General features: G+C 63.6%; 1 protein-coding gene across 5 annotated transcripts; it reads left to right on the forward strand.

The window, feature by feature from the left end:
* The first annotated feature begins 4,722 nt into the window (after positions 1–4,722).
* Positions 4,723–11,281, forward strand: DUSP23 (dual specificity phosphatase 23). 5 transcript variants are annotated; one of them, XM_072815101.1, is made up of 3 exons: positions 4,723–5,039; positions 7,032–7,213; positions 10,492–11,281. In XM_072815101.1, exons 1-3 carry the CDS (start codon positions 4,773–4,775, stop codon positions 10,493–10,495), a joined length of 453 nt encoding a protein of 150 aa, XP_072671202.1. In that variant the 5' UTR covers positions 4,723–4,772; the 3' UTR covers positions 10,496–11,281. The 5 variants fall into 5 exon arrangements, with proteins under 5 accessions (XP_072671202.1, XP_072671198.1, XP_072671201.1 ...); XM_072815097.1 differs by lacking the exon at positions 10,492–11,281 and adding an exon at positions 7,890–8,800 and having other exon boundaries at positions 4,738–5,039; XM_072815100.1 differs by lacking the exon at positions 10,492–11,281 and adding an exon at positions 7,983–8,800 and having other exon boundaries at positions 4,738–5,039.
* Positions 11,282–12,025: the final 744 nt, after the last annotated feature.

Genomic DNA, 12,025 nt, shown 5'->3' on the forward strand with positions numbered 1-12,025 from the left:
TGTCGTGATGACGTGCTAGGTACCCTGACACACTCCTGGCGGAGTCAGCCCCTCGGTGACCCTTCACGATCTACGTTATTACAGATGTAGGTGAGGAAACGGAGACCTAGAACGTTGGAGTGACTTGGTCTGGCTACACACTTCAGTGACCCAGTGAGTTTTGATGGAACGGGTTGAGTCCTAGTGTGGACCCCCCGAGTGACCGTCAGCTTCCCCACCTAGAGGGAGAGGTGAAGCCGGGAGATCTCCGAGGTTCCTTCCAACTTTGATGATTCCTCCATGAAAACTGCAATGCTGAGATGTTCGGTAATTTCTTCCTTTTGGATCCAAGGCAAAGCCAGAGCTGCAGCAGCGTGAACAGCAGACGCGAGAGAGGTCACCGAAACGGGTTCCCCAGCGACCTGGGTGCTCCTTCTCTGACTCCGCTATCCCCTGCCCGGGTTGACAGCTTTGCAAAACCCAAAGCCCAGCCACACGTCCCTCCCCACCTCCAGCTCCCCGAGGCACAGCTTCTGCTCACACGGAGTCTCAGTGTGCTCCTGGAATGGTCTAACGGAAAAAAAAAAAAAAAACTGAAGCGCCACGAACGTGATAGAACTGTCGGGAATGCAAGACGTCAGCTGGTAAATTGTGAGATTTCAGTCATGGAATGTTCTGTAACAGTGCGCAAATCACAGATTTTCCAACAAGATGACAAAGAAAAGCAAGGAAAAGCTATCAGTGCCATCTTGTGGAAAGACCTATATTAAAAAGTCCAAGGTAACGTGGCCACACCCAGAGCTCAGCGCTGATGTGCGTGCAGGAGCCAGCAGGACGCCCGGGCCGGTGGAGAAGGCGCCCTTCCCACTGCCTACCTCCCCGCCCTGGCAGTTGTCGAATGATTAAACGATTTGTGTATCATCCCTAACTATAGGAACACCGCAGAAACCCCCATTGCTCCCACACCACACACACCCCCACACACACACCTACATACACACACCCACAGTCAAGCTGCCTGCCCTGGCCGTCTACGCAGCACGGCTCTCCGAATGCGGGGGATGTGCCTTGACCTAGCAGAGCCCCTCATCCCCAACCACGTTCGCCCCCGTGGACCACAGCTGTCTCCGGTACAACGTTCCCCCGCAGAAACAACGCTCCCGGAGCTGATTAGAAATTATTTCTCCTCCTTTCTTCCATCTGAATATTCCCCTTCGTCTTAGTTACCTGTCGCTGCATAAAAATCACCCCAAAATATGGGATCCCCGGGTGGCTCAGCGGTTTGGCGCCTGCCTTTGGCTCAGGGCGTGATCCTGGAGTCCTGGGATCAAGTCCCGCATCGAGCTCCCTGCATGGAGCCTGCTTCTCTCTCTGTGTGTGTCTCTTGTGAATAAATGAATAAAATCCTTAAAAAAAAAAAACTCACCCCAAAATTTGATGCTAAGAGTAATAAATAATTATTATGTCTAGTTTCTGTGGGTTAGGACCCCAACGTAGCCTAGCTGGGCCGTGCTGGCTCAGGGAACCCGTCGGGTGACCCAGATGCTGGCCATCTAAAGTCTTGATGGGCCTGGAGGACCCGCTTCCAAACCAGCTGGCTCCCTCAGTGACTCTGGTACGAAAGCTCGGTTCCTCACCACAGGGATCTCTCCGTGAGGCTCCTCGAGTGTCCGCACAACATGGCAACTGGCTTCTCCAGGGCGACAACCCAGCATCTTTACGACGTCCTCTGGAGAAGTCACCTGCCAGCACTTCCACCGCATCCGCCGGGTGCACTTCTGTCCGCGTGGGAAAGGACCAGACTAGCAGGAGGTGGTTCGCTGGGGCCACCTTGGAGGTGGGCCCCTCACCACCCCTTCTTAAACCCAATTCCCAAACCCACGCGTTCCAGGCATGAAATGTGTTTACACCGAGAAAGATGAGCCTGCTGAGGACACCGAGGACTCTGACGCAGTCCAAGGCCCCCAGGCAGCCAACCCCGAGCAACCCTGTGCCTTGGTGGGACCCAGAGGCCGGCTTGGAGCAAGGAATTCTCCGACTCTGGCTTCACCTCCTCCACTGGCATCAAGCCAACCCAGGAAGTGGGACCTAGACGTGAAAGAGGCGTAGGTCAGGACATTTTTAGGGACTGCGGAAGGAGGAGCTAGGATGCCCCCAAAACTGCTCCGCTGAGCTTGTCAAGGAAAGTCACGTCTAGTATTTCAAGACGGAGAGAACAAAACAGAAGAGCAGAAGGCTCCTGTCTTCATAGGACTTTCCTGGTGGTTCTAGCCCAAGCTTATCTTTCCCCCACCAATTTGCGTAGCGCTTGTTATTTTTACCTCACGATGAACTTTTTAATACATATTATCTGATTGTCTTTGATGAGTAATTTAGCGCTTTATTATATGTTATGAGAACAATTACACTGGAGTCTAAATCCTCTCAAGTATGTTGTAAATTCCTTCAAGTCGGAGAAATTAAGCTTATTACTCAGCTCACCATCAGTGTCAACAGATCGTTATCCAGGAATATGTCCCCCTCAAAGCACTCACATACACCCGGAGTCACAGACACAAGAGGAGCTCCACGAAGATCAAGGCTTATTTATCCTCTTTTACAAAAGCAGTAACTAGACTTAGCCAGGGTCATGCTCACACAGTCATTCTTTCCTTAAAAGCAGAGACATGTAAAAAAGCACAATTGGGAAGGTGCCACATGACTCCACCCGACCTGGTCCGCAAGCTGATGCACCCGAGAAGCGACACATCATGCATTGTCACATAGTCCTGGAGACTCGCAACCGCTCCCAGAAATGTGCGTCCACGACCTTGCCCCTGCGTTCTTTTGGTCTTTCTCCTTCATTGGCTCGTTTAACATTTTTGAGCTCCGTGTACTCGATCTGTGGAATTCAAAGATGGAACGATGAGGTCTGAGCTAACCTCAATCCAATAAAGTAACTGCTTCCTGGGAGTACATGTTTATACCAGGTGAGAGGTGAGCACAGAAAAAAGGCCTCTATCTTCCTGAGGGTCAGGTGAGGCTTTAGAGAGGACAAAGGAGAAGAAGATGGGTATTGAGTTGGCCTGTGGTCTGGGGGGGACGGGGGGTACTGCAGGGCACTGACACGGTTAAGTCACAGAGGTCTAAGCCAGGAAACCATCACAGAGGGCTTTTGCGTTCAGTGTGAGACGTCCCAGGCCCAAGACCAAAAAATTAAAGAGCACCGTTGACCATGGGACACAGCCCAAGGCAAGGACACCGGGCGCCTCTCACCCAGGCTCTGTCGGACGGGAGGGGCAGGGCCGCCGAGAGGAGACGAATTCCTAGTCACCCTTGGAGGCTGGGCAGGGGGAAGGCCGCACTCCTGCCCCTGCAGAGCCCCGTGCAAGGGGAGGCCTTCCTCAAGGCTCAGGCCACAGGGACGGGGAGCCGAGGGGAGATTACCGGCTCCTGGCACCTGGCGAGGGTGGGTTAGAGGCAACGTTCTTCCCATTTTACTGGAACCAGAGCTTTAAAGGATCCAACGTGTGTGCCGGGGGCTGGTGGGGCAGGGGAAGGGAGCACCGCTGTCCGGCTAGGTGCCCTGGGCCCGGCCTGCCCAGCCACATCCCAGCTGCATGTCCTCGGCCGCGTTAACCCACCTGGGTTAGCCTCCGATCACACGTGTACAAAGGGGACCCAAACACGCCGTCCACGTGTTGCTCTTCCAGAAAGCACTAGGCGCAGGGCCCGGGACAGCAGCAGATTCAACGAGGGCTAACAGCTCCCATCATTATGATCGGCCTGCGTCACCAGAAGCGCATTGTTCAGATGAGGACACGGATGGGTCAGGCCACAGCCAGCTCGCCCCATGGGAGCTGGGTCTCCACCATCGGGAGCAACGCCGGTGACCTCTGGCCGCCCCACGGGAGGGTGACACAGCCAGCCTGGAAGTCCCGAAACACTAAGAGAAATTCAGAAACCCCGCAGTTGTGGAACCCCGATGCTATTTGGGAGCGTGAGGATGGTCACGGAGGAGGGAACCAATACTGGGCTGCAAAGAGGCCGGGGCCAGGCCGCCTGCTTCCAAACCCGCAGGCCCGGAGCCACCTCGGCCAGGTTCCTGCAGCTGCGGAGCCTCAGTTTCCCCATCTGGAGACCATGGTTCATGAGGGCACCCGCTTGGTGAGATTGCTGCGGCTGGGTCGGCGATGTTAAAGGAGTTAACGCGGGTAAAGTGCTGTGGCAAGTGCCCAGTAAACGTCGCTTCTTCCGTCCGCAGGCGGCAGCCCCGGGCTGGGGGTCCCCGCAGCGCAAACGCGGGACAGGCCTCCGCACGGCGCCGCTCGCCCGCACCGCCCCGGGTCGCCAAGCCCCTGGGACGCAGCGGCCATCCCGGCGGAGGAGGCCCGCGCGGACCCGGGGCGCCCGGGGCCCAGTCGGAGCGCGGAGGTCACGCCCCGGGTCGGCACGCGCGGGGACCCCGCTGCGCTGACCGCCACCGGCCGCCAGGGAGCAGCAGAGCCCGCCCCCGGGCGGCCCCGCCCACCCCCGGCGCCGCCGCCTGAGCTGCACCAATCCCCGCGCGCACCGCCGCCGTAAGCCCGCCCAGCCCCGGCCGCCCGGCCAATCAGCGCGCGGGCTGCCCCGGCCCCCGGCCTGCCCGCGGCGCCCGGCCCGTCACTCAGGGCCCGCTCGGCGCTGCGGCCCCGCCCCCAGGCGGCTCGGCCAATCCCCGCGCGGGGCGGGGCGGGGCGGGGCGGGGCGGGGCGGGGCGGGCCCACGTGGTCCGGGCGGGGGCGGGGCGGGGCGCGGGGGGCGCTTCCGCGGCGATGGGCGCGCAGCCCCCCAACTTCTCGTGGGTGCTCCCGGGCCGGCTGGCGGGGCTGGCGCTGCCGCGGCTCCCCGCGCACTACCGCTTCCTGCGGGAGCAGGGCGTGCGGCACCTGGTGTCCCTGACGGAGCGCGGGCCCCCGCACAGCGACAGCTGCCCCGGCCTCACGCTGCACCGGCTGCGCATCCCCGACTTCTGCCCGCCCGCGCCCGAGCAGATCGACCGCTTCGTGCGCATCGTGGACGAGGCCAGCGCGCGCGGGGAGGTCCGCGGAAAGGGCGGGGGGCGGGGCACAGGCGGGGGCAGCGGGGGCAGCGGGGGCAGGAGGGCGGGGGCAGGAGGGGGCAGCGGAGGGCAGGGCGGGGGCTGGAGGGCGGGGCCTGCAGGGGTCAGCCGGGAGGCAGGGCGGGGACAGGAGGGGCAGGAGGGCGGGGGGCGGGGCAGGAGGGGGCAGGAGGGCGGGGACAGCGGGGCACAGGGCGGGGACAGCGGGGGACAGGGAGGGAGCAGGAGGGCGGGGGGCGGGGGCAGGAGGGGGCAGCGGGGGACAGGGAGGGAGCAGGAGGGCGGGGGGCGGGGGCAGGAGGGGGCAGCGGAGGGCTGGGCGGGGGCAGGAGGGCGGGGCCTGCAGGGGTCAGCCGGGAGGCAGGGCGGGGACAGGAGGGGCAGGAGGGCGGGGGGCGGGGCAGGAGGGGGCAGGAGGGCGGGGACAGCGGGGCACAGGGCGGGGGCAGCGGGGGACAGGGAGGGGCAGGAGGGCGGGGGGCGGGGGCAGGAGGGGGCAGCGGAGGGCAGGGCGGGGGCAGGAGGGCGGGGCCTGCAGGGGTCAGACGGGAGGCAGGGCGGGGACAGGAGGGGCAGGAGGGCGGGGGGCGGGGCAGGAGGGGGCAGGAGGGCGGGGGCAGCGGGGCACAGGGCGGGGGCAGCGGGGGACAGGGAGGGAGCAGGAGGGCGGGGGGCGGGGGCAGGAGGGGGCAGCGGAGGGCAGGGCGGGGGCAGGAGGGCGGGGCCTGCAGGGGTCAGACGGGAGGCAGGGCGGGGACAGGAGGGGCAGGAGGGCGGGGGGCGGGGCAGGAGGGGGCAGGAGGGCGGGGGCAGCGGGGCACAGGGCGGGGGCAGCGGGGGACAGGGAGGGAGCAGGAGGGCGGGGGGCGGGGGCAGGAGGGGGCAGCGGAGGGCAGGGCGGGGGCAGGAGGGCGGGGCCTGCAGGGGTCAGCCGGGAGGCAGGGCGGGGACAGGAGGGGCAGGAGGGCGGGGGGCGGGGCAGGAGGGGCAGGAGGGCGGGGACAGCGGGGCACAGGGCGGGGGCAGCGGGGCACAGGGCGGGGGCAGCGGGGCACAGGGCGGGGGCAGGAGGGGGCAGGAGCGCGGGACCTCGCGGGGCTCCGGGAGAGGGGGGAGGGCCCCCGCAGGCGCAGGGCAGTGGGGAACAGGGGGTGACCGCAGGGGGGAGAGGGCGGGGGGCGGGGCAGGAGGGCGGGACCTCGCGGGGCTCCAGGAGCGGAGGCGGGGCCCCCCCTGCCGAGACTAGACCGTGAAGCCCGGGGCCGGGGTCAGCGGGGGCAGGAGGGCGGGACCTCGCTGCGGGGCGGGGCGGGGCGGGGCGGGGCGGGGCGGGGCGGGGTTACGGGAGGTGGAGCCAGGGCAGCGGGAGGGCCCCGGGCCGCAGGGAGTGTGGCGAGAGGAGAGGGAGAAGCCGGCACACGGGGAGACGCAGGTGGGAGGCGGCACCGCTGCGGGGTCTCGGGGCCACCCGCCTCCCACACACCCCGACTGGAGCCACCGTGTGACAGAGAAGGGTCAGGGAATCTCGTTTTGATGATACAGCGAAACCCAGTAAGTCAAAGTGTTAGGGTTTCTCCGTATGATCAACGCAAATGCTAAATGGCGGTAGGTCGTGCCTTGCACCCCGTGCAGAACCCGGTGGTTGCACCTCGGGGCGCAGGTTGGACTAGCGGCCTCTCCCACGCGCGGTGGCTTCTGCACTGGGAGGCGCAGGGACAGGGCTGCGGGGGGCCGGGAGCCCAGCACTGGAACCAGCTACGGGGGAGGTGATTGGTGGCCTCCACGCCGCCAGGTAGGGGACAGCTGTCCCTGACCTTGACATCCCCTCTCGCCCCCGAGATCCTTGCAACACCTGAGGGGCCCCAGCCCGACCCAGAAGAGGCAGGTGTAGAAAGGAGGCTCGCGCAGGGGAGGAGCGGGAGAGCCCCAGGGAGGGCATCAGACTCGGCCCCATCAAGCCCCCTCTTCCCAGGCGGTGGGAGTGCACTGTGCCCTGGGCTTTGGCCGCACGGGCACCATGCTGGCCTGCTACCTGGTGAAGGAGCGGGGCCTGGCTGCCGGGGACGCCATCGCCGAGATCCGACGCCTTCGACCTGGCTCCATCGAGACCTACGAGCAGGAGAAAGCCGTCTTCCAGTTCTACCAGCGGACCAAGTAAGGGGCGCGGCGCCCTCCCCTGAGCCTCGTGTCTGCTGGGGCCGGCGACGCAGACAGACGCTGACCCTGCAGGCAGGCCCCGACCCCCGACCAAAGGCGAGCTGTGGCCGTGCTGGGGGAGGTGGGGGGGGTGTCAGGGTTGCGGTGTGCACAGCTTTCCCCACGCCAGCCCCGTGAGCTGGGGACTGTCCTTCAGATGAGGTGGCTCAGGCTCTCGACCACACTTCTAGAAAGTGGTGGGATGGGCCAGGTCTTCAGCCCTTAAAGAGGCTAAGACCGTTCTCTGACAATCCCTGGCGTGTCTCCTGGGGAGCTGGTCAACGGAAAGGACACAGCCCCCCAGCAGCCCAGGATCTCCGATGGTCCCCGACCGGAGGGCCGCAGGGGACACCCCCAGCCGAGGCCCGCCTGCCCCTTGCATGTCTCCCCGCCAGCCCCCAGGACAGATAACCACACCCCCAGCTCCAGAGGGCTGGACGCCCCTCAGCGACCTTCTCTGGGCTCCCCTGGGAGGAGCCGCCCCACAGCGCCCCGAGGCCTGGGCCGAGCAAGGCACAAGGCGGGAGCCCAGCCAGTGGGGTGCTTGTGCGGGGAGCCTGTGTGATGGGTCGGGGAAGACGCGGGGCCACGGCTCTGGGCCGGGTCTCCACTCCCCGGATGGATCCCATCCCAGCAGCTCCGGCACCACACTCTGGGCTTTGAGAGGACGAGTGGGGCGGGCCGGTCGCGCGGCCATTGGCTGTGACTCCAGTCTGCTCCATGGCAGGCCCCGCACGACGAGATAGCAGTGCTTCACGAGCGCGTCCGCGGTGCCCGTGCGTCCCAGGCCGAGGCTCCCAGCTCCTGCAGGACGTGGGCACATGGGCCCCCACCACGCACAGTGGCGCCAACAGCCGAGTTTTCCAGACGCAGCAGGGACAGGGGGGCGGCCAGGTCACCCCGACGGCGCCCTCCTGTGTGGCCAAGGCAGCCTAGGCCGCCGGCTGCCAGCACCTCCTCGCGTCCTTTCCACAGCCGCCCGCCCAAGCCCCGACCGGCGCTCTCGCTGGGTGGCACATTAGCCAGAGTCTCGCCATTCCTCCGGGAGGGAGACAGGCCCTAAGACACCTCCCCGGTCTCCCCGAGGTGTGTCAGAGCTGGGGCGCAGCTCTCCATCCTGTCCCCGGCCCCCCGCCCCCCTGCTGCTCCCCGATGCCAACCCAAGTCCCTTCCAGAGGGAGTGTGCATGCACGCGTGTGTATGCGTGCGCACGTGTGCCAGTGACGCAGGAGGCGGCTGCATGGTCCGCTCCCCACGTCTCTCCCCTCCACCTACTGGACGGATCGGAGAGGAGAGGCAGGACCCCTGAAGCCTCTGATCCCACCGGCCCCTCCCCACGTCCCCTGCGTGAGGGGAGCCTGCCAGGCCTTCCTCCCGGGCTCCTTCAGAGGAGACTTTTCTAACCCTGTTAGTCCCGTGAGCAGCCTCCGTCCCCATAATTTAAGCAGATCTCCCTGCCTCAAGAGTTCCTTGGGGAAATAAACATATAATTATGTGCTTAAGGAAATCGGTTTTAAAATAAGTAAGAGTTGACTTGAAATGAAATCTCCGGCCTCATCCTTCGTCTCCCTGGGAGGGTGGCCTGAGGCTCCTTTTGGGCTGCTCCCCGCCCCCAAGCATTCGGCAGCCTCCTCCTCCGTGTGTGGCCACCAGGCCAGGGCCAGCCGGCTGGGAACCTTCCCCATCCAGCTGCCCCGAGGTGATGGGCGTGAGGAGGGGGCCACGGCCGCCCACCCAGAACCTTCCTGCCGCCTCCAGCCAGGCTCTGGCAGTCTCAGCGCTGCTGACATTTGGGGCTGGAGGCTTGGGTGACGTGGGGCTGCCCTGGGCGCTGTGCGTCGAGCAACGTCCCTGCGTGGCACCTCCCCCAAAAACTGACAGTAGGACTGTTCGCGGACATTGCCAGAGGCCCTGCAGAGCAAAGCCGGTCCCGTTGAGAACCACGGTGTCGGACCAACAAGCCCCAGATGCAGCCGTAAGCTTCCATTTCCTCTGGGAACGTGTGTGGGAACCTGTCCCAGGACGCGCACCCCCCAGAGAAGGGACAGAGGACCGAACTCCATCCACACTGTCGCTGTGTCGAGCAGGGCCTGGTACCCAGCCCCAGCCGCTCTCCTCTTCCCCGGGGACCGTGTTCCCAAGGTGGTGACAGACACATTAACCTTCGACGGCCGGGAGGGTCTCGCTCTCCGCCAGCAGTTGGTGGGCACAGCTGCCCCCATGACTTTAAAGGTCCCCTCAGGTTTATTCTGTGCAGTGTGACCTGAATGGAGGCTACCCCATGTGGACGACATCCCTCCACGCCCCTTGGGTTCTGCAGCCACCACCTCGTTGGCTCCTCTCCCAGAAATTTGTTCCAGGGCAGCCCCAGTGGTTCAGCGGTTTAGCACCTGTCTTCAGCCCAGGGTGTGATCCTGGAGACCCTGGATCGAGTCCCACGTCGGGCTCCCTGCATGGAGCCTGCTCCTCCCTCTGCCTGTGTCTCTGCCTCTCTCTCTCTTTCTCTCTCCGTGTCTCTCATGAATAAATAAATAAAAATCTTAAAAAAAAAAAATTTGTTCCGATGCAAGAGGCAACTGGCATCAGGACGGGAGGAGCACGGCCGCTCTCAACCTTCCACGTCAGGTCCACTCCACCTGGGGCCCCAGGTGCACGGCTGCCCCCAGGCCGGGCGTCCCAGCACAGCCTCCCGCCGCGGAGACCAGCATCCTGCCCGCTCCCAAAGCCCCAGAGCTCTGTGTCCCCAGCGTCCCTTCAGCCACTCCCAACGCGTGGGGACCTGTCCCACCGGGCGGCTCGTCACCCGTCCTCCCCAGGTGAAGCGCCCCCACCTGCCCCCTGAAGCCCCCCCCCAGGTCTTCCCAGGTCAACGATGAGCATGTCATGGGGGCCGGGATTTGGCCCAAACCGTACACCGGCTCCCCGACTGAACCGCACTCGCTTGCCAGGCCTCCAGTCAACCCTTCTGCCGTCCGAGTTGCCATTCTCTCCAAGAAGGAAACGAATTCGGTCTCACAGGATCATTTTGTCACAAAACAGTAGCAGTCACCACGAATCCATCCTCCCCTCTCCCCCCCCCCCCCCCCCCCGTGGTCGTGACTACGCGTCGCTCACTTACACGGTCACAACTGCCTCTATGAGGCGCCTCCCGCACAGCAGGTGTTTAATGTATGTCGCGTTATATCATTTTATCTTTACAACTGCTCTGCAAATCAGGTGTTTTTCCCTTTTTCTAGATAAACCGAGGTCTACAAAGCTGGCTGGCTTGCCCAGTCCCTCTCACTCGCAGCGAAGGAGCTGGGATCAAATCCAGACTTCCCACCTGCCAAGACCTCCTCCTGGACCCCACACATGGGGCCGTCTGTCTTCACAGCCAGAGCTTGGACTCGAGGGCCATTTTACCCACACGGCTTCCGGCGTCCCTCCGTCCCTCCCCCCACCCACCCCGGCCCATCCTCCTGGGAGGCCAGAGAATAAACCGCATCCGAGAAGCCAACACATCTGAGCTCTGAGCCGTTCCTTAAAGTGCAGCCCAAGCATTTCAGTGCAGAAGAGTGCAGCTGACCCATCGGGTCCCCGTCGCACCTGCTGCTGCAGAACCCGGAGCGGGTGTGGGCCTGGCCCAGCGCGACAGGCCGGAGGGTGAATGGCCCTGAGCCCTCGCCGATGTGTGTCGGTGTCGGATGATCTATTAAAACCTCTAATATCCTTTCTGTTTGTGTTGTTCTCTGACCCCTTAATGCACGCCAGGCGCTACGCCAAGCGCTTTACAGACGTTACCTCACTCAATCCTCAAAACAGCCCTACGGACAAGGTCCTGTTATAATGACCAGTGCACAATTTGAGGGACGCCCAGGTGGCTCAGCGGTTGGGCACCTGCCTTCGACTCAGGGCATGACCCCGGGGTCCTGGGATCGAGTCCCGCATCGGGCTCCCTGCATTAGCCTGCTTCTCCTTCCGCCTGTGTCTGCCTCTCTCTGTGTCTCCCATGAATGAATAAATAAAATCTTAAAAAAAAAAAAAAAAGATGACCGAATCCTTTGTGCCAATAAATTCCTTACGTTGCTTCAACCACTCACTCACCCTATTTTTCCCTTGACTTACTGTCACCAGGGGTACGTGATCGTGACACAAACTGCTGGTGTCACCTCTGAGCTCTCAACACGTGGGACTCCGCACGGCTGGCAGTTCTGGGATCTTCCCCCTACCTTTTCATACGGGAGACCTTCGTCCCCACCAACAGATATGGAGCAGGGACTCTGGGCCAAGCCCGAGGAGGGCCATCCGGAAGAGGACTGGCGTGGCTGTGCCGCGGGTGGCACTGCTCGCCTCTCACAGTGGGTTCTACGCGCCCTTGGGCTCCCCGAGCCCACTCCACGCGAATTCACCAATTTGCAGGCTTTCTGTAGGCACCTTGTGAGGTCTCGTGGGGGCTGGTCCAGCCTCAGCCGAGGAATGGAATTGAATAAGTGACCACACTGGGATCAGGCCCACAGAGAACCGCGAGGCCCCGAGGAGTCCAGTTCCTTCCCGCAGCTCCTTCCTCACCTCATATTCCTCTCCTTGCCCCCCAGCCCCTGTTTCCTCTGCTCTGCCCGTGTTGGGGTCCCCAAGACCACCCTCGCTAGGAGGACCCACAGCTGTCACACTGCCGATGATGGCTTATTGCAGGGAGAGGACGCAATGGCCGTCAGTCAAGGAGAAGGATGCCTGGCGCAGAGTCCAGGCACACCAGGCACGGGCGTCCGGGGCATCGCGTGGACACACACC

The sequence above is a fragment of the Canis lupus genome, chromosome 38 (genome assembly GCF_048164855.1).
Source record: "Canis lupus baileyi chromosome 38, mCanLup2.hap1, whole genome shotgun sequence".
NCBI lineage: Eukaryota > Metazoa > Chordata > Mammalia > Carnivora > Canidae > Canis > Canis lupus.

What these genes read in the sequence shown, in the direction of transcription:
- DUSP23 (XM_072815097.1), top strand. Translation starts at nt 4,773, where the DNA reads ATGGGCGCGCAGCCCCCCAACTTCTCGTGGGTGCTCCCGGGCCGGCTG. An exon ending in AGGCCAGCGCGCGCGGGGAG is followed by an intron (nt 5,040 to 7,031) that starts GTCCGCGGAAAG and finishes CCCTCTTCCCAG; the next exon opens with GCGGTGGGAGTGCACTGTGC. An exon ending in CAGTTCTACCAGCGGACCAA is followed by an intron (nt 7,214 to 7,889) that starts GTAAGGGGCGCG and finishes ATCCCATCCCAG; the next exon opens with CAGCTCCGGCACCACACTCT.